Source organism: Thalassophryne amazonica, chromosome 2 (genome assembly GCF_902500255.1).
Source record: "Thalassophryne amazonica chromosome 2, fThaAma1.1, whole genome shotgun sequence".
NCBI classification, from domain to species: domain Eukaryota; kingdom Metazoa; phylum Chordata; class Actinopteri; order Batrachoidiformes; family Batrachoididae; genus Thalassophryne; species Thalassophryne amazonica.
This window is the reverse complement of record NC_047104.1, coordinates 95,191,466-95,217,553: the sequence shown is the minus strand read 5'-3', so window position 1 is coordinate 95,217,553 and position 26,088 is coordinate 95,191,466. Positions and strand designations below refer to the sequence as shown.

At 37.9% G+C, this 26,088-nt stretch overlaps 1 protein-coding gene across 10 annotated transcripts in view; it reads right to left on the bottom strand.

The window, feature by feature from the left end:
* tcf12 (transcription factor 12) overlaps positions 1–24,565 on the bottom strand; it is a 338,068-nt gene extending 313,503 nt beyond the window's left edge. For 3 of the 10 annotated variants that reach the window (XM_034189886.1, XM_034189913.1, XM_034189922.1), the window contains exons 1-3: positions 23,884–23,992; positions 23,679–23,767; positions 23,338–23,410 (exon numbers count right to left, since the gene is read on the bottom strand). In XM_034189886.1, coding sequence (XP_034045777.1) covers positions 23,338–23,410; positions 23,679–23,767; positions 23,884–23,977 — 256 coding nt within the window. In that variant the 5' untranslated portion in view covers positions 23,978–23,992. Of the gene's footprint in view, positions 1–23,337; positions 23,411–23,678; positions 23,769–23,883; positions 23,993–24,395 lie in introns of those variants that run through there. The other 7 variants (XM_034189907.1, XM_034189935.1, XM_034189942.1 and 4 more) reach the window with 6 other exon arrangements.
* Between the last annotated feature and the right edge of the window lie 1,523 nt (positions 24,566–26,088).

The window sequence follows — 26,088 nt, the reverse complement described above, 5'->3', positions numbered from 1 at the left end:
ACATTACAATCTGAGTTGTTATTGCTAGAGACTAAACATAAGGGGACATTAGATGAGCATACACAATTAGAGATAAAAAAGAAAAGAAACCAAATAGAGGAATTATACGACCAAGGAATCCAGAAGAAAATCTTATTTACTAAACAGAATTATTATGAAGGAGGCACTAAACATATGAAACAATTAGCTTACAAACTTAGAAAACAGACATCTGAAAACATAATTAGTAAGATAAAAGACCCTATAACAAAAGAAATATATCACCAAATAGATCAAATTACAAATTGCTTCAAAGATTATTACAAAATGTTATACTCCCAACCACCCGTTGGCACCGATCAAAATATGGAGAAATTACTGAATTCACTCACATTACCCTCGGTCACAGAAGAGGAAAATAAAAAATTGATTTCGGAAATCACAAAGGAAGAAATACAATCTGCTATAGGTAGACTTAAATCCAATAAGAGTCCAGGCGCCGATGGATTCACAGCAGAGTGGTACAAAAAATTAAGCACTGCTTTAACTCCAATCTTGTTGAAAACTTATAACTGGGTTCTTGGAGGAGGAGAGATTCGTCCCTCATGGAACGAGGCAATCATTTCTTTAATACCTAAAGAGGGCAAGGACAAAACTGAATGCTCAAACTATAGGCCTATAAGTGTATTAAATATAGGCTATAAAATATTCACATCTATTTTAGCCAGAAGGATGGAAAGGATCTTGCCCAGAATAATACATTTTGACCAAACTGGGTTTGTTAAGGCACGGCAAACTCATGACAATGTGAGGAGATCTTTACAAATCATTAGACATATAAATTTAAACAAAACACAGGCAATTTTATTGAGCTTAGATGCGGAGAAAGCTTTCGACTCAGTGAGGTGGCATTTCCTGTTTAAAGTTATGGAAACATTCAAATTCGATGAAGTGATTATTAGGACATTAAAAGCATTATATAGCAAACCCGTTGCAAGATTAAAAATAAATGGTGCTCTTTCTGATCCTTTTGAGCTTAAAAGATCTACGAGACAGGGATGTGGGCTCAGTCCACTTTTGTTTTCAATATTTATTGAACCTCTGGCTCAGAACATAAGAGAAAATAAAAAAATAAAAGGTATTCAAATGACAGCAGGAGAACAAAAATTGGCTCTGTTTGCAGATGATGTCATGGTTTATCTATCAAATCCCACAGAGACTTTTCCAGAATTAATTGCAACCCTGAGAGATTATGGGAGTTATTCTGGATACAAATTGAATGAACAAAAATCTCAAGTCTTGTGTTTTAATTATTGCCCTTCCGTCCATGTGAGTCAAGCATTTAAATTTGACTGGAACAAAAAATTTATTAAATATTTAGGTATCAATTTACCGACTGATTTGTCTAACCTTGAAGAATTAAATTATGATCTTTTAAAAAAAGAAATTATTCAGGAAGTTGCGAGATGGAATTTGATACCATATTTGAATATTACTTCAAGAGTGGATACTGTAAAAATGAACATCCTTCCGAGAATGTTATATTTATTTCAGTCAATTCCAATTACAAGACCAGAAGTATACTTTATAGAATGGGACAAAATTATTTCTAGATTTGTTTGGGCTGGTAAAAAACCCAGAGTAAAGTTTAAAACACTGCAACTGTCTAAAGAGCAAGGGGGGCTTGCTTTACCTTGCCTCACTGATTATTATAAAGCAGCACAACTGTGACCATTAGTCTGCTGGTGTAACCCAAGTTACAATTCAAAATGGAAGGAGATAGATCAGGGTTTAATGGCACAACGTCCAATTAGTACACTTATTGGAGATCCCTTAATGAAAAATGTAGTATTAGATATAAATAACCCAATTTTTAACAGTTCACTGAAGGTATGGAGGGACATCATCAAAAAATACGACATTTATGAGAAATTAGAATTTTTTAAATGGTTTGCTTACGATTCAGATTTCATACCAGGGAAAGTAGATTCAGGATTTAAAACCTGGTGCAGTAAGGGCCTTACTACACATTATACTTTGTTCGAGAAAGGTGTGATAATGAGCTTCCAGGATCTAAAAGAAAAGTTCGGACTAATAAATCAAGACCACTTCAGGTATTTACAAATTAGGGACTTTATTAAAAAAAATTCATTCATAAACCAATTTTTGAGAAAGGGGACATTTTTGATATCTTGTCGAGTGCATATAACCATGCCCCAATCCAAAAAATTATCTCCAAATTGTATATGGTAATTCAAAATTTACAAGGTAATGACTCCACACATTTAAAAGATAGGTGGGAAAAAGAGGGCAATTTTTCTTTAACGTTGGACAGTTGGGAGAGAATATGTCAGCAACAATGGTCCGTTACCAGTGCCCCTTCATGGAGAGAATTTTCTTGGAAAAATGCAATTCGTTATTTCCGTAAACCAGCCCAACAGTCGAAATATTCAGACCAGATCGAATGCTGGAGGCAATGTGGTCAAACGTTGGCAGACCATTTTCATATATTCTGGAATTGTTCTTCTGTTACTCCATTTTGGGATGAAATGCATATTGTTTTGGAAACAGTTTTTAAAAAGAAAATTCATAGAAAATTTGAAATACTATATCTTGGAGATTTGTTAGAATTAAAACTTACGAAAGCAGAACTCTATTTTATGAAAGTGTTATTGGTAGCAGGGAAAAAATGTATAACCAGGCACTGGCTTCAGAAGGAAATACCAACTATTAATGAGTGGATTAACATTATACATCAGATTTACACTCTGGAACGGTTGACATTTAAGGTGAAACTCCAGACGGATGTTTTTGAAGAATTTTGGAAAAAATGGCTATCCTTTGTAATAGTAATTAGACCTGACATTGTCTGATTTGTACTAAACCCCACTGTGTTCGTGTTCTGTTTTATTTGTATACAATCGAAAAAACAATAAAATGTGAATAACAAAAAAAAAATCTAAAAATAAAAATATAAAAGATCAGGCTGCCTAGGTTATAATATAATTACAGCACCTTATTTTCCACTCTATACACTTCACAATCAAAAAAGCTGTTTAAATAAACGTTTATAATAGTAGTTCCTTGTGTTCTAAAGTAAAATTGTGCATTACAGTAGCTTGTAGTACACTCAAGAGAAGTTTTGTTTACAAAATGTCACTCCACCGCAGCAGCCAAGCTGCCCCAGTTACACACAATCAAAATGGCATCCAGATTACATCATTTTGTGGGAGTCGGCCCTCTCTATGTTCTCTCTGCCGTATACTTTGAAACCAGTCACGGAAGTGCACAAAGTAATCCTGGTGGATCATCAAATGGTAACTAACAGCCTAAATCCTTATTATTATGGTTTTGGTGCAACATGTCCTTTAAAATCCTAAGATGAAACAGAATACCACAGTGTCATTTGCAGAGGAATGACAGGAGGTGGCACACTAGTATGGTTTTGATTAAGCACTGCATTGATTTCTTACCATCCCATTATAAGATACTGAGAACGTCTAACTAGACATTACATGACAAAATGTAAAGCGGTTGTCTTTGGTTCGCCACATCCAGGGATATGTGTGAAACTTGAATTTGATCTCTACATTGCCACGCAATTCCCTGTGCCAATGTGTCCCACTTTGTCCCACTTGACACCACACTATATAAAATAATCATTTGTTAGCCAATGATGGATTTGCTCTCAGAACTTAGCTGATGAAACCATTCTCTCTTCATTCCCAGAATCACAGAGAAATTATCTACCGCTGCAGGTTGTCTTGTGCACATCGTGTGGTGGAGAACACATTTGGAATCTTGTTTCAAAAGTAATTGTTTATAACATATATTGTAATGGATTGGTAAAACTTGCATTTTCATTCCTTGTATCTGTATCTGTAAAATTATGTTTATTATAGATGTAACATCTTGTCATAATCCTTCAGATGCGCTGCGCACAATGACACGCGGTGTTTTCAAATAGGATGTGCAATATACCTGACTAGTTCATGAAATTAATGCGTGCCAGAAATTTTGAACATTTCAAAATTTTCTTTGTGCACTGGCACGCAGCAGCGCACAGTTCACGCACAGTTTACAGTGGGTTTACTCATTGGCATGCCAGATTGCATGCCGGTGTGGGGATCAAATTCATGCAAGTATCAAGATGCCTTTATAAATTACAGTGTAGGCAACAAGTCGGATTTTGTTAACACTTGCCAGCCTTGAATACGACACTGCCTGGGGCATCATGTACAAAGATGGCTTAACGCACAAAAACGTGATGTACATCCATCTTCACGCCCAGATGTATCAAAAGTGAAATGACCATAGAAATGTGCATCACACAAAAATCCTGGCCGGCCTACACACATTTCTACAGCTATTGTTCCACTGCCGACACGTAGAGGTGATGCTGGGAACCATTAATAATGTGAAAACAAGAAGTCATCAGAGTGATGTGCACATCAGAGACACACTGATGAGCAATTAACACACCTACGTGTTTAAAATTATATGGGTTGACATAAAAGCCATCCACAAACTGATGCATAAAATGGCATTAACAATGGTTGCGTCAACGCTGTTAGAGGACCTTGCAATGTACGAGTATTCATGGACCGCGAGGATTTACTTGCAAATGACGATAACTGTTTCATAAGTCGATTCCCATTACCAAGGCCAGTGTTACTGGAGTTGCGCACCGCAATGCAGCTGGCCCAGAGCGCAATAGAGCGAGGAGTGAGCAGGGCTCGCAAAATTTCAAAATCCCTAGTAGCCCTTCGGGCAGGCACTCTTCAGGTTTTGGTAGCCCGAAATGAAATGAACTGGCCCATTTTTTGTTTTTAATGTTTTAATGCAAGTGATAACACATTTAACCTAATTAACATTTTTGGAACTTTTATTAACACAGAACAAGAACAAGAAAATGGATTATTCTGGCAAATTAGAAAATGCCAGTTGTTGAGGGAACAGTCTCATCATCTTCAGACATTTCCTCTTGTGCCACAGTCTCCTCTTCTCTGCTCACTGTCTTTCCTGTTTTGTGTACAATATGTCTTGTGCCCTTTGTGCTCAACACCCAGAAATGAATTGCTGTCTCAGGACAAAAGGATTCCACTGATTCCCCATTTATGGAGATGTGCATAAGGTCATTCAGTGTTTCAGCCTGGAGACTTGTGCGGTATACTGTTTTCACACGGTTCATGCAGGAAAATCCTCTCTCACAAATGGCTGTTGATGGACTTAGTGTCAGCATTAACTTCACTAACAACAACACATGGGACAGGTTTTCAGGATTCTCAGATAAGAGATCTTTGTACAAGGTGTCTAGTTTGCTACCACGGTGTGCTGAAAGCCACATTTTTAGATCCATCCATTCTTCTGGAATTTTGACTTTTTCCTCCTCATTTAGCAAAGTATCAAAATGTTTGACAAGACAGTCCACCTCTTCATCCCCAAAAGTTGACAGCTCTAGTCTTGAGCTGGGAAGAGTAGAAGGGTCAAAAACTTGGAAACAAGACAAGGGTTTTTGAGAAAGATTTTTAAATCGGTTGTCCATGTACTTAACTGTGTTGTCAATAATCTTCAAGAACAGTGTACTAATGGCACTTTTGTCCTTGTCTTCACATCCCCCCCTAACAGGTCGCTGGCTTTTTGTGAGTTTTGTTCCACTGTAAGAAATACTCTCATCATCATTTACTGTGAGTTTGGTGTCCAGGGATCTTTGAAATTCACCTGGCTTGGTTTTAAGGCTGATTAGGTGTGATGTTGTGCTCTCAACTAACTGATTTGTTCGCATAATGCTCAGTTTGTCATGCTGCATTTCAGTGCTGCATTTGGAAAGGATTGTGCTGTAATCTAACATAAAATGCAGAAATCTAACAAATCTCTCACTTTTCATCTCCTGCACAATCCCCTTTGCTTTTGCAGCATCTTCTGGTGTAACTCCACTTCCTCCTGACATGTTTTCTAAATGGGTAACTGTTTGAGTGTAGTTTTTTTCCACAGCCTTTAGACATCTCAGCCTGCTTGGCAGCCACCGGGTGCTTTTTAGGCCACTAAAATGTGCCAGTTTTTCATTGAGCATTTCACTTATTTCAGTCAGTTCCCTTCTCTTTTTTGGCGAATAATAATACATCTTAAAGATGCTTTTGAGTGTGTCTTCAAATTTTGCTAGGTACTCGCATCCTTTAATACTGTCCAGCACTGCCAGCTCTAATTTATGTGCAACACAATGTATAGTAATGATGTGAGGTGCCCTTTCTTTGAGCCGCCCAGCTACTCCAGTTTTGTCTCCAATCATTACAGCAGCACCATCAAAATTGGCACAGACCACTTTTTTTTCCCAAGTGTCTGCCCTGATGCCTACATGGTCCACAGCTTCATCAATGGCTTCTAGAACCCCTGCAGCATTTGAGCTTCTGACTGGTTGGCATTTCACCATGTAGGTAGATATGTCACCATTTCCCTTTACATATCTAACATGAACCAGCTCCTGTTCAATAACCCCAGCATCTGTGCTCCCATCCGCGAGCACAGACAAAAACCTGCTGTCTTTGATATCTTTTTGAATCTGGTCTCTAGAGGTTTTTGCTATAGCCCTAATAAAATCTCTGCAGGCATGGTCATTGTGGTAAGTAGAACCTACATCTATGCCATTTGCTTTTTGAAGTTTGCAAAGACTGCCAAATTTTGCCATTGGCAATTCACTTTTTGCAACATAAAATGCTGTTCTAAAAAGTCTAGTCATTATATCCTGCTGTGCTTTGTTCATGTGTTGTATGGTTTTTGCAATTGGTGTTTCTTCTGGGAATAAAGCTGCAGACTGGGCACTAATGCACTTCTTATGTGACAGGGAGTTGTCATGGGTTCTGATGGGGTCTTTCCTTAAATTACTAGTACCAAGTACAAAAGCATTGTTGGAGTCAGAAATTGTAGGGAATTGACGACACACTTGACAGAACATTGTTTTGTTCACCTTATCATATTCCAGCCAAGGGAATTCCTTAGTCCATGAAACCACAAATGTGCGCTTTCTTTTTGCTTCATAGTCTGATTTTTCAGAACTCTTTCTTTTTGGGCTGGCTTGTCGCTCTGTTCCTGTGGAGGCTGGCTGCTCTGACGCTGACTTGGCCTGGTCCTGTGTGGTTGCCTGCTCATCTGTGCTGGACTGTCCCTCTCTCTCTGCCCCCTCTTCATTCTGACCTGTGTTTTTTGGCTGCACAGAACTAAAATATCGACGTAAATCCATCTGTGTTCAAAAAAAGAACAAATGAATTAAATAAATAAATATAATTGTTTCGCACGTGCGTTTCTTTTTTCTTTTTCTTTTTTTTTTACTTTATTAACCTACCATCAAAAGACGTCTATATTGGCGAGTGTTTGCGATGCTTCAATTCTGAATAGTAGCGTGGTGACTGCAGACTAAACCAGCAACTGTTTTGCTTCCTATTCTTCTCACTTCATCGTACTCGGTGCTTCGTGCACATGCGGCTGGCTCGTGTGTGCGCGTGAGAGAAAGCGGGCGGGAGAGCGAGCGGGTGCCTGGCTGCGCACGTAACACACAGAAGGACGGCGCCATCTCCTATCATCCTCAGCCAGCCAAGATATCGGGTATATTTTTAGGTAGCCCGTCGGGCAGGGGGTGTAAAATTTTAGTAGCCCGAGTGAAAAAGTACATAGCCCCGGGACGTCGGGCTAGTGATTTTGCGAGCACTGGTGAGGGGTTGTCTGTGCCCACAGAGGTGTTGACCACACTGGGCTTCCTTCCAACAGGGGCATTCCAGCAGGAGCTCAACAATCAGTCAGGAGTGTGCCAGTCAACTTTGTGCCGAGCCATGCCAACTGTGTGGAATGCAATCATCTGAACGTCATCCAGGTACATTACATTCACACATAGTAGCGCAATTTGCAACGAAACCATGTTTCCCTAATATAATGGAAGCTATTGACGACACACAAATAGGCGCCATCACGATGAATTTGTTGTTGTTAATAGGAAACAATTTAACTCCATAAATGTTCACATCATATATGATGCACAAATGCATTGGGTTGGGTTGGGAACAGGCTAGAGGCTGCACGGTGTGCAATGGGTGGCTGCTTGATGAGTAAATAATTTATTCTTGTTATTCTTCTGTTGTTATTTTCTTTTTCTTGATGGTGAGACTGGACCAGCAGTGCTTCTTAACCAATTATCACCCCGTGTTCAGTATTTGTCAATAAACGCGTGCATAAAGTTGTGAATATCACACGCTGTCAGCCGCAGAGCACCACATTTCTTTTAACCTCCGTGTGTGTGCGCTGTTGTAAGCTCACAGCGTCTATGGCCTCACACGTGGCACTGTGGCTTAATGATTAGTACTAGTGCCTCACAGCAAGAAGGTTGTGGGATTGCTCCCCATCCTTTCTGTGTGGAGTTTGCATGTTCTCTTCGTGTCTGCATGGGTTTCCTCCAGGCACTCCAGTTTCCTCCCACAATCAAAAACATGCTTATTTAAGGTCTGCTCCTTTCTCTGCCCCTGACCAAGGCAGCATCTCTACATCTGGAGTTGGTCCCCGGACACCGGACTGTGACTGCCCACTGCTCCTAGTGGTTGGATTGTGCCTAACTGTAATTAGGATGGGTTAAATGCAGAGGACAAATTTGGTAAATTTGGTTTGTGTAAAGCCTACTTATAGTACACAGAAAATTCACAAGAGGTATCAATAAGGGAATCGATAAGGAATCGGATCAATAAGCAGAATCGATAGATAAAATCTTATCAATACCCATCCCTACACATTTCACAACAAACTTAAATGTACCTGACTCACATTACACTATGTAACAAATTTTTATTTTTGTTTTGTTCCTGGGTACACAGTGTGTTTTCCTAACCTGTTATGCCTTAAATAAATAGAAAATAGCTGGTATTCCACAGAAACTTTGCTTCTGTGATCAGGACAATGATATTTTGAAATTTGTCTGTTTCAAGAATAGTCTCGATTCGCCTTCACTACTACTGAGTAGTCTTCTAGAATATTCTTTAACTGCTAGAACTGTCCAGAATTTTCTAAAAGTTCCCAGAATTATCTAGAAATTTCAAGAAACTTTTAGAACTTTCTAGAACGCTAAAAAAAAAAAAAATCAAAGTTTGTGCTGAATGTAGTCATTTTTCCATAGACTTTAGACATAAGCAGTTGAAATATAACACTTATAAGCCAGGAACAAAAATTGTGTTACATAGTGTTATCAATAACTACTGTATTCACATCCATATGTGTGTGCTTCATGTACACTAACTGTCTTCATTCCTTCCTATATCTCTGGGTGTGTATATGTTTGACCATGGTGGATGAATGTCAATCTTTTTTTAAAATAACTTTACTGCATGTCTCTTTGTATCGCAATGTCAACCATGTCTTAACAAATGCACACTTTATCTGTTAAAACTATGTAAGAGTAAGTACACCTCTGTACATCCCACCTTCAAACACAGCCTCATACGACCATGCATGAAAAATCGACTTAAACTCTAAATTTTCTATAGGAATACAAACTTCCTACAGGCACTGCACTAGTTCTGTTGAATGGCTCTAGAAAAGGAATGGACCCATCAGATTTCAAAGGGCCATTATAGACAGGTGTGCACATATCTGGTGCCTAGGTGCTTGTGCATGCTAAAAATAAATGATGTGCAAGCAGTGAGGGAAGTGCATTTCCTACATTCTGACGTCATTGATTTCCTGCTAAGCAGTACTTCCCTGTGTTTTCTGCTGTGCATCATGTATTTTTAGCAGGCATGAGCATCAGCTATGTGCATGCCTTGTTATAACCACCTTTAAGTGTGGCACACCAATATATTCCACAAAAGTTCTTCAAATACACCTTGCAGTGCAGCTGGACCCAGAGTAGTATCATCCCAGCATCCCCACCAACTTCAGTGTATTTATGTAACCAATGACACCAACAATTCTTTCCAGCACTAATGTTATAGTAATAGCAAATATGTACTAAGTGAAGGAAGGGCGACTGTTTGACACTTCAAACTAAACATAGTCTGATGACTGAAAAACATTACTGAACCAGCACTACCAAGAACTGAATGAGTTAAAGTAAGGTTCAACATAAATCATGGCCCAAAGATCTGTGGCCACAAAAAATTACTCTGGCCACCAAACATCCCATGATGGTGGCCTCCTGTGGTTACGATGTTCCGAGCTTTCAGAAATGTAGCACTACTGCAGAAACTTTCAGATTTCTACGGTCCCACAAACACCCCAAACTCCTGCCATTTACTTCAAACAGCTACTGTAAATGGTAGCAAACAGTTCTGTGTGAGTACTGCACTCTTCATCAGCTAGCGAGTAGCTACCAACATGTCAGGGTTATTTCAAATAGCAGTTTACTAAGTCTACTCAAACTGCTAACACAATTACATAACTTGAACCAGAAATACGGAAGATGGCCTAAGAAGAAACAAAATGAAAACAAAAATTTTGGTGTAAATGAAAGCAGGAGATTAAGTACCTGGAATATGACCCTGAGGATGTGATGTTCTGTGGTGTGTGCCAGCATTTTCTAGAGGTCTACCTCATTTTTCCAAACAAAACAAAAAGAGTATGTGTACCATATGAATGAATACTGTAAATATATAAATTGGCTGCATTTCTATAGCACTTTTCCATCTGATGCAAACTTTCAATAAACATTATTACAATGATGCCACACACACACACACACACACACACACACACACACCGATGTCCATGTGCTACCATGCAAGGTGCTCAACTGCACAATGGGAGCAACTTGGACGTAAGGAACTTTGAGTTTTCACTTTAAATAAACATCTATATTAGGGCTGAAACAATTAGTCAAGTAACTCGAATAATTCAATTACAAAAAACGTTCAAGGCAAATTCTGTGCCATGGGATTCGAACCAGCATGCTCTGATTACGAGACAGAAACTTTACCACTGTGCTACAATCACTGTCTTGTAACAGGAGAGTGAAATGGGTGAAATCAACAAGCAGATAAACTAAAAAAAGAAAAAAGCGCTGTCATAACTGACCAAACAGCATTTGGTTCGGCTAATTCTGCTGGTACATAACTGAAAGTGGCGTATTTGAGGCACTGTTGGTTTGTCCTGGTACTACGGCGTGACGCTTACAGCCCTCACGGCCAGACACGCGTGTCCTGTCAGACATGACATTCAGATTGCCTGCTGCATGTCCAAATGAACTGACGGTCCGTTTCTCCAGCCCATCACAAAAGCGATATGTTTTTATGTATTTCCACATAAGCACACACATGCGCGTCCGTCATAACACGGGATGTGTTCTGATGTTCAGATCCGGAGATGTCTCAACAGCTGTGGGCAGCCAGCCACGCCCCTGTCCTGTCAGTGCACAGACCAAGATGTCACTCTGTGATCAGATGAGAGATGCCTCGCCTGCGGGGAGGGGGGTGCGTGAAAAACACGCACACGTGTTGTGGGGGGAGCCAACACTCTGGCATGCCACATGTGCACTCGGCAATTTCAGTCGTGGGGCACTTAGACAAATTTTACATTCACCTCCACAGTGATTGTCTGCACACTGTTGTCATGTTAATAGTACGAATGGTCACACATTTTCTCAGTGGCATGCAAGCAGTGTAAAGCCTGAGTCCCACCAAATAATGAAGGATGAATAATGAGCCACGCAGCATGTTTTCTTTGCTACAAGAGGGTTTCTTCAACTATCGTGGGAGTTTCGTGGCTCTGAGAGGCATTATCTTCAGTTAACAAGGCTCATCACTGAGCATGGCGCTAATTTCAAGAAGTTCAAAATTTAGCAACAACAGCGTGACGCAGTTTGTGTACAAGTTACTGTGAAAACTTAGAGGCATTTGCGTGGTGCTTACGAGTCTGCTAAAAGCCCATTATCTCTGCGTGTGGCAGCTACGCAGGAATATGAATATGTTTCAGGCTTTATTTACATTAATTACAAAGAAATATAAACAATATGGCACTTTATGGTAAATCTGCATGGAGTAGACAGTTCTCAAAAACTGAGTGACTGTGCAAGAAGAAGGAGAAGAGTGAGGAAAGCCACCAAACACCCAGACAACCCAGAAGTTATAGGCTTATGTGGTTGTGATTGGAGAAATTGTACACAGTGCAAGCTTTCCATTTTGCATCACTACTCTTAGCTTCATAGTGGAGTAGAGCAGAGAAGGATTTTCTTTTACCAAAACAGATCACATCCAGGCTTGCATCTCAGATGTACCTTCTGGCAATTTGTAGCTAAACCTTCAGGTCTTCTTTTTAAGAAAATCCTCCTCTATACCACTTCATCATGAAGATGGATAAGTGGTGATACAAAATGCAAAGCTTGCACTGTGCATAATTTCTCCAATTACAGCCACGTAAGCTTATAACTTCTTCTGGGTTCTCTGGGTGTCTTGGTGGCTTTCCTCACTCTTCTACTTCTTGCACAGTCACTCAGTTTTTGAGAAGTGTCTACTCCATGCAGATGTGCCATAGAGTCCCATACTGTTTGTATTTCTTTGTAACTGATGTAAATAAAGACCGAAACATATTCAGTGGCAGATTTACCATCAGAGCGACTCGTCCACAACTACCACAAAAGAATCCAAGTTGTCACTGATGTTAAATGGAGCAATACATAGTATTAGGAACAGGGGTATGTAAACTTTTGATCAGGTTCATTTGGGTAGTTCTCTTGTCATTTTGATTTAAAAAGAGGAAACACAGTTGTTTGACAATAAATGGCTTCACCCAACGACTAACCATGAGTGAAAAAAAGTTTTTGTGTCGTCATTCATACTGTCTTAAAAATGGCCAAAAAAGCAAACATTCTGCCAGGGTATGTAAACTTTTGAGCACAACTGTATTTTGGGTCAAGGATGGAAAGTTGACAGGACTAATATTTTTGGAGAAATTAGGGATACTGGGTAACAACAGTGAACAATGGACGTTGATATCACCATTAATCAGTCCCTGGTAACCAGAAAAGCTCTGAACAAAGGAAATATCTCAATCTTGCCCGTTGTAAACCATGACATCAACTAAATGTGCCAAATAATAAATATAATTATTCACAAAACTTTCTCATTTTAATTTCCTGCACTTTCAGTTAAAATCATTATAGAAACTTTGCATAATTTATTACCACCCTTGAAAAATGTCAGCCACCTATTTTAGAAACACTACCCAATCTAGAGCCAGTGGATCCCCACGGTCAATGTGCGAGTACATTACATAATTATGCACAGAGCACATTAAAGTTAATCTAATGTAAATGCTCAATATACATGCTTCACAGTTTGACAACTCTACTAAGTATTATATGGGACGGGGGGGACACATACCTTCAATCCAGGCTGCTCCTTCAAGTTTTATTTATTTATATTTTTAAATTAAGTAAAGATATTTTTTCATATGACTCCTCAATTCCACTTAGCACAGAATTGTAACAGTAAAACTAGGACACTCAGAGTATCACTGATTGAAAGTATTAGTTGTTAAAAATAAATTATTTATTATTATCATCATCATCATTATAATTAACAAAAAATGTCTTTAACATGTCTTCAAAAGTGAACTTCTATTCTAAGGGGGGGGTACCAACCCCTCACCCCTCTGGCTATACACCTGTATGTTGTTGTCCTCGTCAGAGGACAACAACAGACATGACAAGGAATGAAAAACTTGTTTATGTGGACAAGCGCATCAGTAAAAAGGATATATCACAAGTGCCATCCATCAGAAACAGATCAGTGCATATTTGAAGCAAATGATATTGATATATGCTTTTAAAACTTGCACAGCAGATGTTACGGTTGTTGCCTTGCCACCACGCTGTGAAACACAGCAAGACTGATGCACACTGTTGATGAGCTGTGTCAATAAAATGTGTACAGCAACTCAATGATGAACTCAGTAGCAGCAGTGACTGCCTGCTTGCTCCACTGCCACCATGCAATGAAATGAAGCAAAAGGAAACACACACTTATTTAGTGATTCTGGTTTAATTTACACTGTAAAAAATGTCTGTAAAAATTACAAGTGAAAACTGTGAAATGGCAATGGTAATAGACCGTGAAATCCACAATAGTATATCACTGTAGTAGAAACATCGAATTACCCTAAATCAAGAAACGACACACAACTTTATTTTTTACTGTCATAATATGTGGAAAATTACACTGAAGAACTTTAAAATGTGAACTGTAAATGGCCATAAAATCCACAACACTAGACTAAGGCCACCCATACAAAAAACAATATATGTAAAATTATGTAAATTACATACATAATGTGTATGTCTATTTGTATGTCCTGCAAATATTCATATAAGTACCATATATTAACATATACTTAAAAACATAGCAAAAATGGCCACTTTTAGCCACATATGTTAATTTCAGATATATCGATATATGTACACATATAGGTCCTGTAATTTAATCTACATATACATATATGGCCATATATTACTTTTTTGCATGGGTATTATTGCCATCGGCCTCCTTGTACCCCTGGTAATGTTGGGTAAAAAGAGGCATGAAAAATTACCTTTTGGTGATTTATCTTAGTTTCAAATTGAAAAGAATTGGTAAAACCAAACTTGAAGGCAAACAAATTCATTCTGAGAACAAATAACTCCTAAAATAAATTTTAAAAAAAAGGTGCCAATAAAATCATTACTGACACTCTTTATGAACAAAGGACTTTTTAAAAATTTTTGTAAACTTTTTACAATTCCGTTCTCATACTTTAAGTTAATCAGAGTATCTATAGAGTCTGAAACAGTAGACCTAATATACAACCCCTGGCAAAAATTATGGAATCACCGGCCTCGGAGGATGTTCATTCAGTTGTTTAATTTTGTAGAAAAAAGCAGATCACAGACATGACACAAAACTAAAGTCATTTCAAATGGCAACTTTCTGGCTTTAAGAAACACTATAAGAAATCAGGAAAAAAAATTGTGGCAGTCAGTAACGGTTACTTTTTTAGACCAAGCGGAGGGAAAAAAATATGGACTCACTCAATTCTGAGGAATAAATTGTGGAATCACCCTGTAAATTTTCATCCCCAAAACTAACACCTGCATCATATCAGATCTGCTCGTTAGTCTGCATCTAAAAAGGAGTGATCACACCTTGGAGAGCTGTTGCACCAAGTGGACTGACATGAATCATGGCTCCAACACGAGAGATGTCAATTGAAACAAAGGAGAGGATTATCAAACTCTTAAAAGAGGGTAAATCATCACGCAATGTTGCAAAAGATGTTGGTTGTTCACAGTCAGCTGTGTCTAAACTCTGGACCAAATACAAACAACATGGGAAGGTTGTTAAAGGCAAACATACTGGTAGACCAAGGAAGACATCAAAGCGTCAAGACAGAAAACTTAAAGCAATATGTCTCAAAAATCGAAAATGCACAACAAAACAAATGGGGAACGAATGGGAGGAAACTGGAGTCAACGTCTGTGACCGAACTGTAAGAAACCGCCTAAAGGAAATGGGATTTACATACAGAAAAGCTAAATGAAAGCCATCATTAACACCTAAACAGAAAAAAACAAGGTTACAATGGGCTAAGGAAAAGCAATAGTGGACTGTGGATGACTGGATGAAAGTCATATTCAGTAATGAATCTCGAATCTGCATTGGGCAAGGTGATGATGCTGGAACTTTTGTTTGGTGCCGTTCCAATGAGATTTATAAAGATGACTACCTGAAGAGAACATGTAAATTTCCACATTCATTGATGATATGGGGCTGCATGTCAGGTAAAGGTACTGGGGAGATGGCTGTCATTACATCATCAATAAATGCACAGGTTTACGTTGATATTTTGGACATTTTTCTTATCCCATCAACTGAAAGGATGTTTGGGGATGATGAAATCATTTTTCAAGATGATAATGCATCTTGCCATAGAGCAAAAACTGTGAAAACATTCCTTGCAAAAAGACACATAGGGTCAATGTCATGGCGTGCAAACAGTCCGGTTCTTAATCCAATTGAAAATCTTTGGTGGAAGTTGAAGAAAATGGTCCATGTCAAGGCTCCAACCTGCAAAGCTGATCTGGCAACACCAATCAGAGAAAGTTGGAGCCAGATTGATGAAGAGTACTGTTTGTCACTCATTAAGTCCATGCCTCAGAGACTGCAAGCTGTTATAAAAGCCAGAGGTGGTGCAACAAAATACTAGTGATGTGTTGGAGCGTTCTTTTGTTTTTCATGATTCCATAATTTTTTCCTCAGAATTGAGTGATTCCATATTTTTTCCCCTCTGCTTGGTCTAAAAAAGTAACCGTTACTGACTGCCACAATTTTTTTTTCCTGATTTCTTATAGTGTTTCTTAAAGCCAGAAAGTTGCCATTTGAAATGACTTTAGTTTTGTGTCATGTCTGTGATCTGCTTTTTTTCTACAAAATTAAACAACTGAACGAACATCCTCCGAGGCCGGTGATTCCATAATTTTTGCCAGGGGTTGTATGACTTCATGTTTCACTAAGGCATCAAAATAGGCACTAAGGTCAAATGTCATTATCATTCATCATCATGGAAAAGCCAAGAGAACAGCCTACAAGATTCTAATGAATGGAAGGTATGTTGACCTCTGTAAATCAGAACAGGTAAAAATTAAATGTCTACGTGCTTGGAAATGTCCATAACAACAACAACTGAGATAGGCAATTCCAACAGGAACATTTGAAGCAGGCGCCTTGAAAGAAAGTTTCAGAAAGATATGCACACGCATGTCGCAGTCTTCATGATCAGAAGAGATGCTGAGATCAGTTCTATATGTTCTTTCACAGAGAATATTTCAAGGCAAAAGCCATATCTTTGTGTAAGAAAGTTTATCTTTGTGTATAGGATTTTATTCCTCCAAACATTCAACAGTTGTGTGTGATTTAAAAAGAATCACACACAATTGAATGCACACACATACCGTCGCAAACAACCAAGTATTGAATGAAGTTTCACAATGTTTGAATGAAGAACTGAAATTCTGCAGTGTTCGGCTGAGCAACAAGCTGACAAAGGATTGTGGAGTGAGCTAATCAGCACAGCGTGAGTTCATCCAGGCCCGAGGCATCGGTGGCGGCAGTTCATCCAGGCCCGAGGCATCGGTGGCGGCAGTTCATCCAGGCCCGAGGCATCGGTGGCGGCGATACATCCAGGCCCGAGGCGTCGGCTACATCCGAGGCTAACAGCGGCTACGTCCGCGGCTGGCGGCGGCTACATCCGGGGCTGGCGGCGGAGGCATTGGTGGAGGCGTTTCATCCAGGCCGAGGCATCAGTGGCAGCGATACATCTAGGCCCGAGGCGTCGGCTACATCCGAGGCTAACAGCGGCTACGTCCGCGGCTAGCAGCGGCTACATCCGGGGCTGGCGGCGGCGGCAACCGAGGCTGGCGGCGGTAACATCTGAGGCCGCCTACGGCTACATTCCTGGCTGATGGCGGCTACATCCGTGGCTAGCAGCGGCTACGACCGAGGCTGGGGGCGCCTGTGAACGAGGTTAGCAACGGGGAGGGTTGGTGTGCGGTGACCGGACCTGTGGTGGTGGAGGTTACGGGTGAAAATTGTTTTTTGCAATTAACAGTGGCCATACTAAGCCACGATAGTTAACATGGCACCACCCAAGAAAATGGAGAAACTTCAGGAAAATATAGAGGAGATAAAGACCTCAATAAACCAGATATTAAAAGACATGTCTAATTTAGACAAGCTGACGGTGGAGATTAAAGAACTCCAAAAACTGGTTAAAGAGAAGGACAAGAGCATCAAGAAACTTGAACAACGTGTAGATGAACTTGAACAATTCACTAGAAAAGATGATGTTATAATATCTGGACTAGAAACAAGGCATCGGACATATGCAAGGGTGGTGGATTCTGGTGGAAACAGTGGGGAGAATGCACCACCTGAAGAACAACAATCATTGGAACAGCAAGTTACAAACTTTTTATATCAAAATGGTGTTGACATCCATCAAGACACAATATCAGACTGCTATACTGTTCCAACTAAAGATAGAAAAAATAAACTGTCTAACATTGTTATACGATTTACAAGCAGAAAATATAAAAATTAAGTATTAAGACAGGCAAAGAATTTGAAAGGAACAAGTGTCTATATAAATGAGCATTTAACAAAAAAAAAATGCAGATATTGCTAGGGAAGCAAGACTATTAAAAAAACAGAAGCACATTGTTGCTACATGGGTCTGGAATTGTAGGGTGTGGGTTAGAGTAAAAGAAGGAACAAACGGTATACAAATCAAAAACATGGAAGACCTTACGAAATACAGACCTGAATAGACAATCAAATATGACGTCTGTTGGTAATTGGACCAACAACAAAAAAATCTGATCAAACATGGAAATAGATGATAAAATATATGACATAGACACTAATATTGATGAAAGTATATTTGACTTAAAAACGATTGGTTGTGAGTATTATACGGTAGAACAGCTAAATAGTGAAAAAATTGCAGAAGATACCCTGTCACTCTTACATATAAACAGTCGAAGCTTGTATTGTAAAATGTCGCAAATAAAAGATTATTTAAATCAGTTTAAAAATAGATTTAGTATTGTTGCAATCACTGAATCTTGGCTTAATGATGATCTCATGGCTGATGTTCAAATGGAGGGATATGAGCTGTATTTTGTGAACAGAAGAGATAAAAGGGGCGGTGGTGTTGCTCTGTACATAAAGGCAGATCTGATATGTACAATTGTAGAAGAAATGACAACTGTGAATGACATCATAGAAATTGTAACAGTGGAACTTGTACATGAAACATCTAAAAATATTTTAATCAGTTGTGTATACAGAGCACCAGACACTTGTGTTGTGAAATTTACAGATAGAATAATAGTTATTCCATCAAATTAAAAACAAAACGCTTTTTATATGTGGAGACTTTAACATTAACATAGAGAGCTCCAGTTGCCAAAGAATAAGTGATTTTGTGAATTCAATGTATAGTTTGGGGTTATTCCACTTGATAACAAAACCAACCAGAATCACATCGCAAAGTGCAACGGTAATCAACAATATATTTACAAATAGAACAGATGAAATTATCAGGAATGGGATCTTGATGACAGATGTTAGTGATCATTTACCAGTCTTTTCAATATTTAAATATAAAAATAGGTACAAGAAAAAAACTGTTATAAACTTTAAAAGAGACAAGTCAGTAAAAGCCTTAGAGGCATTAAAATATGATCTTAAAAATCAAAATTGGGAAGAAGTTTATGTCAGTGATGTTAATGTAGCATATAACTCATTTATGAAAATATTGATGAAATCATATAATAAAAACTGTAAATTAATAGAAATTAGTAAGAAAAGAGTAAATAAACCATGGCTGACAAAGGGAATAAAAAATGCTTGTGCAAAGAAAAACTATTTATACAGGTGCTTTTTAAAAATGCAAACAAAGGAAACAGAACACAGATACAAAAAATATAAAAATAAACTATTGACAATAATTAGGAAACAAAAAAAAAGATTATTATAGTGAACAATTAAATAAGAGTAAAGATCATATGAGGGCAACATGGGGAATTATAAAAAGTGTGATTGAAAGTGATGGAGCGAAAGCAACTTTTCCAAATTACTTTGTCAAAGAAAATAAAGAGATATATGACATAAAAGAAGTGGCAAATGGGTTTAATGATTATTTTTCAAATGTAGGATCAAGTCTGGTGGGAAATAAACCAATAGTAGAAGATACATTACATACACTTGTAAATACGGTCAATAGTATTTTCCTGGACAATGTGGAAAAAGATGAAATAAGAAATATTGTAAAAAAAACTGTGTAAGCAAAAGATCAACTGACCATGAAGATTTAGACATGATGACTGTAAAAAGTATAATAGAAACTGTTATTGAACCATTTACTTATATTTGCAATCTGTCTCTGTCAACAGGGATTTTTCCAGATGAAATGAAAATTGCCAAGGTAGTCCCATTATATAAAAATGGAGACAAACATAAATTCTCTAATTACAGGCCAGTATCATTGCTTCCACAGTTTTCTAAAATTATGGAAAAAGTTTTTGTGACAAGGTTGGATAAATTCACTGAGAAACATCATATTTTAAATAATGCTCAGTATGGATTCAGAACAAAACATTCGACAGCTATGGCAATTATGGAATTAATAGAGAAAATATCAACAACAATAGAAAATAAGGATTATTTTGTAAGTATTTTTATTGACTTGAAAAAAGCTTTTGATGTTATTGACCACTCAAGATTGCTTCACAAGTTACAAGAATATGGAATAAGAGGTATTGCACATCAGTGGGTAAAAAGCTACCTAGAAAACAGTTTGTTCAGATAAATAATATCAAATCAGAATTGTGTAATATCGCTTATGGAGTACCACAAGGATCAGTACTTGGACCCAAACTGTTTATTTTGTATATCAATGATTTTGTGAATGTATCTAATGTGCTTGGTAGCATTTTATTTGCTGATGATACAACGCTGTTTTACTCTGGATCAGATATACAGGAAGTAGCACAAGTGATAAAAACAGAATTGGAAAAGGTTAAGCATTGGTTTGATATAAACAGACTGTCACTAAATATTAATAAGACAAATTTCATATTGTTTAATGACAGAGCAAAAAAAAAAAACGTGTTATTACAAATAGATGGAATGGATATACAAAGGGTAAAAGAAATGAAATTTTTAGGAGTCATAATTGATGAAGATCTTACATGGAAGTCACACATAAATTACATAAAAGGAAAAATAGCGAAAGCCATTGCTGTTTTGCATAAAGTAAAATATTCATTAAATAGTTATGGTTTATTAACATTGTACAATTCATTGATTTTCCCATATTTAACTTATTGTGTAGAAATCTGGGGATCAACATATACAACTTATATACAACCTTTGTTTATTCTGCAGAAAAGGGCTTTAAGGGTGATTAGCAACAGTGGTTTTAGAGATCCATCTAATCCATTGTTCATTAAGTACAGGGTACTTAAATTTTGTGATTTGGTCGATTTGAAAATATTACAAACAATGTACCAAGCTAATACAAATGCTTTACCAACAACCATTCAAAATATGTTTGAGAAAAGAGTAAGTAGTTATAAACTGAAAGGAATAGAAGTCTTTAGAAAACCAAGATACAGAACCAAAGTAAAAGAACGGAGTATTGCAGTAAATGGTGTAAAATTATGGAACAATCTCAACAAAGAAATTAAAGAATTAAGGTCGCTTAAATTATTTAAAAAAACGTATTAAACTAGATGTATTAAGTAAGTATGAAACTATAAAATAAGTTAGTGGGCTGTAGGGAAGTAAAAAAAAAAAAACGTAATTTGTTAATAATGTATCAAATGTTTTAAGTTTAAAAATGTAACCTGTCAGAGATGTAATCTATTTAATAATGGTCATAATTATGAAATAAGTCAGTGGTATGTGACAAGTTAAAGAAATACAATCTGTTAAATAATGTTGAAAAATGACGCTGGATATTGAAAGATTGTATTGTAAAAAGGGGCAGAAAATATAAGACTTGTTCTTCTCACTGCTCCTTTTCATTCTGGTAATGGAGATGCTTTATTTCTGCTTTTCTGTTTTGTTTTGTTTTTTCTTTTAAATGAATGAAATAAATAAATGAAATGAAATGAAAATGTCTATACAAACCAACTGTAATGTCTGATGTGCTTTATTTATTGCAGTGACATACATGCAACCAAATGCAAAAGCTGTGTCTTGCTTTATAGGATTTTATGTCTGTCTTTATTTGTTGTATCCTTGTACATTTAACAGCTGTGTTGAGAGAAAAAGGGGCTTTGCCAAACAACTGTAATTCCTGATGTTATGCAGTAACATTCTGCCAAACAAATGCAAAAGCCATATCTTTGTTTAAGAAAGTTTATCTTTGTTTATAGGATTTTATTCCTCTGAACATTTAGCAGTTGTGTGTGCACTGAAAAAAGCCTATGCACATATATGCAAAAGCCATTTCTTTGTTTCATAAAGTGTTGCTTGATTAAGAGGAATTTTATGCATTTTGTTGTTTTCCCTATAAAAATTTAGCAGCTGTGTGTAAAAAAAAATAATAATGCCAACCAGCAGTAATTTCTCAAGTGTTCTACTGTATTTTATGTGGTGATGTTTTAGTAACCATCGCTGCCTGTAATTTACTGTATCATAATTTGCAGTGAAATACTATGATATATGATACAGTTGTGCCATGTTTATCACTGTGAAAGACTATAATGGGATTCACATAATATATTTTGTTTTTCATAGTACTTTACCATAAACAGCTTTACATTACTGATGCTGTTTTAGCAGGAACCTACCTGAAGCAAGTTTACAATATATGTGTTTTAATAGTAATTTACCTTTAAAGCACCTGTTTTAAACTGTGAAATTTACAGTTGGGAACATAGCTTAGTAATATCCTATACATTGTTACTGTATTTTTTACAGTGAAGTTCTGGCAACCACAGCTGGCAGTATTTTACTGCAAATTTCAGTTTGTTTTTTTTTGTGGACTGTACTGATCCATTTTTTTCTTATCTTGATTGATTCTGAATTCCCTTCACTTTCTTGAACTCCAACATCCTTAAAGAAATGTTATGTTCATTCTGCAATGGACTTTGAGAAAATGAGCACAATTCAACTTGTACTACACACACACACACACACACACACAAACACAAACAAATAACTTGAATAAACTTTTGTTTTCATGAAGGTTGACCTTTGGGCTATCAAAAACGCAATCTGGCCACCAAATTTTATTGGTGGCCTGTGGGCCAAGTGGTTAAAAATATTAACCAATGACTGTGTCACAAAATGAGCAGCAGTTTTCCGAGAGTCCTGGCAAACTGGTGGCCTCACACTCTCAGGAAACACAAGACATCATCGACCAATAAGTGTGTCAAACGGTGGATCCTAAAACCCGGAAACATTCTGAGACATCTTGGAAAAGGAAACATTGCAGATTCATGCATTTTACGATATGTATGTCTATAATTAAAAGTAATACTGCAGAGGATGTTTTAAATGGGGTAATTTTGTGCAGTTTTAAGAACAACTTGTGGAGAAATCATTATGTTTCCGACCGGGTTGCAGTCAGAAACAAAAAGATGACATCATTCATATCTTAAGCATCTTCAATAATAACACTTTTAATTATCACCAGAAATGTAATAAAATGTAATAAAATGCACTAATCTGCATAATAAGCAATGTTTCCGAGATGTCTCCAGGTTGTCTGGCGCTTGCTTAACATTATTAACCCAGCCCCAACCAACAAGGACACAATGTTACCTAAACAATAACAACTACATCCTACCTGATGCACTAAACTGGCTGCTTCCAAGTGTGGTGGGCCTGTTTTTGCCACCACTTACAGGTGGAGAGAACATCTGCAGGGAAAATACGACACAGACATATATCAACAAATTAGACAACAATACAACTGCAACATACATCAAGAATGCCAAATGCAAAAAAAGGCAGCTCGTACAATACAAACACTTTACCTGCCATGACAACAACACGTGCTTTTTGCAAAGATCATTTGGACATACTTTACCATTTTGGTGTGTGCTCCTGTCAGCACCCACGGCTGCATGACATCTACAGTTAAATCTAAAAGCAGTGGCAATAAGAGTCACAACAAAAACATCTTACCGCACTAAAATCTAGCAGGTCGCTTAATTCCTTATCGGTTCCAAGAGCGGCGATCCGCTGCTGAGGATTCATCCTGGCGAGCTCGAAACCTGAAAGAAAACACAGACCGATCAGGTTTGTTTCACGTTGGAGGAACGAGAGCCTCAGGAGCCGTGTGTTTAAAAGTGTGGAACGTCCAGCAGGATCCAACATGTGGTCTGCACACCTTGATGTTTTTCTTTTTCGCTGAAAAGATGCAACCTTTGATAGAAGCGACTGGTGAGATTAAAAAAAAAAACCCTCAAAGCGCAGCATCGCATTATTGCACTACCAGCTTTTCTCTGTAACGTTAACGATAACAACGCCTCCCATTACTGCCGACAAAACTCCCAAATAAGAAAACAGTCATGTCAGTGTGGCGGTTTTAAGCACAGAGATGCTGGTGTTTGAGGTTAGCTATAGCGAGCTAACGCTAGCTGCAGTTATTCGGGTTGAAAATAGCCCTGCAAGCTGCTGCAAGGTTCTCCCACTCATTAAAAACACTGTCACGGCAATGACCACGTCGTCAGAGGAAGGGAAAAGACAAATTACAAATTGGTTAGCGACAAGTAGCATCGCTAAACTAACACCGCAAATCCCAAGCTCGGGAATACTACAAAACCTGCTGATGGTCTTTCTCAACTCCCAACTTCTTTCACCCTGTCCGAAAGCTTCTGGCAAACACCCACTATTATTTTACCTTTTTTCGCGAGTAAAACCCCGACTAGGGTGATCTGGTGAAGACTCGCTTCCTCGTACTACGTCTCAAAATAGCGAAATGTTGATTTAAGCAGCAATACCAAGGAAAATATGCTCTATATATCGGCTACGACTTTATATTAGGCAGACATTTTTGCTTTGCAGAAGCCTCAGCACCACGATGACATTAGTTATTGTATCCCTCCGCCAAGCACGGTGACATGATGCTGCGGCTGTCTCACCATCCGCTGTCATCACTCCGAAAAAACGTAATTATTTCTGCTTCGTCACATTCAAAAGTACTCTTATGAGTTATGGAGGCTCGTTTGCTCCGATTACAAAGGAAAAAACATCCACTGCTTTTTTTTTCAGATATTAAGTAGTGTTTTCCTATGATAATCACGAGGCAAAGTCATATTAAAAAGAAAGGAAGTAATATTTTTAATAAGTCATAATTATAAGATGATATGTCAAAATGACGAGATAGTAAGGCATCGTTTTAGGTATTAGGTCATAATTATAAGACGCTAACTCACGGGAGATATTAAAGCTACAGTGCGTAGGATTTAGTGCCATCTTATGGTGAGGTTGCAGATTGCATTATGCTATCGCTGGTCACAATTTTCTTTCCCTTCATATTTTTGCTTCGCTGGCAATGGGGATTCTTCCTTCCTTCTCTTCTGATAAGCAGTATGTATGATCCTTCATTTCACAAAATTATGGTTTTCAATCCTGCCTTTGTAACCAGTGAGCAACCACTGATTTCCCTTCTTTTTTAATGTCTTCCAGCCATCCAGAAATAAAGTGACATGCTGTTGCGTTGTCAACATGGGAAATTGTTGCTCTCTTTTTCATCCATCGAAATTTTCACAAAGTAATATTTATAAGATGTTAGATCACAATGAAGAGTTAGTACATCATAATGTTCAACATTAAATCATAATTGCGCGATGATAAGTCACAATGAAAAGGTAGTAAGTCACCATTTTACTTATTAAGTCATAATTATAAGATGATAAGTCACAATGAAGATATAGTAAGACATAATATTGCAGTTGTTTGTCAGAGGACCCCAATGCAGAGAACAACAGCAGAGGTAAGTAACAAGATGGTTTTTGTACAAAGATGCAGCTGGCTTTGTGAGAACACACAATAGAGGCTGTTTGCACCACAATGTTGGTCAGGAAGAGAGCTAAAGACTTTCACCAGCAAAAGTCAGTTTAGCTGGTGAAAGTCTGGTACATGAAAGACTGCATTTCTGTAACACTTTTCCATCTGTCAGACTCTCAAAGTGCTTTACAATAATGCCTCACATTTACTTCATCAGCGCCTTGAAAGTGCCTGGTACCCATTTTTTATAGCTGGGTGGACTGAGACAATGCAGTTTTAGTGTACTGTCCAAGGACACACACACACACACTCACGACTATGAGCAGAATTTGAACACAGGTCTACATATTGACAGGTCAGTTCCTTATCCACTGAGCTACCTCCTGTACATGGGACATAGTCCAAGGTGTTGAGGAGAGTGGCAGGAGACCTATCCACAAAAACAGGCAGACGGTCAGTGCACAATGAACAGTCATACAATCAACCAAGTCAGGACTCGGCAGACTATACTTAGAAAACCTAGGATGGCAGCGTCAGTCGTAACACGGAGACAAACACAAAGGAAAAACGCAAGAGAATGGAC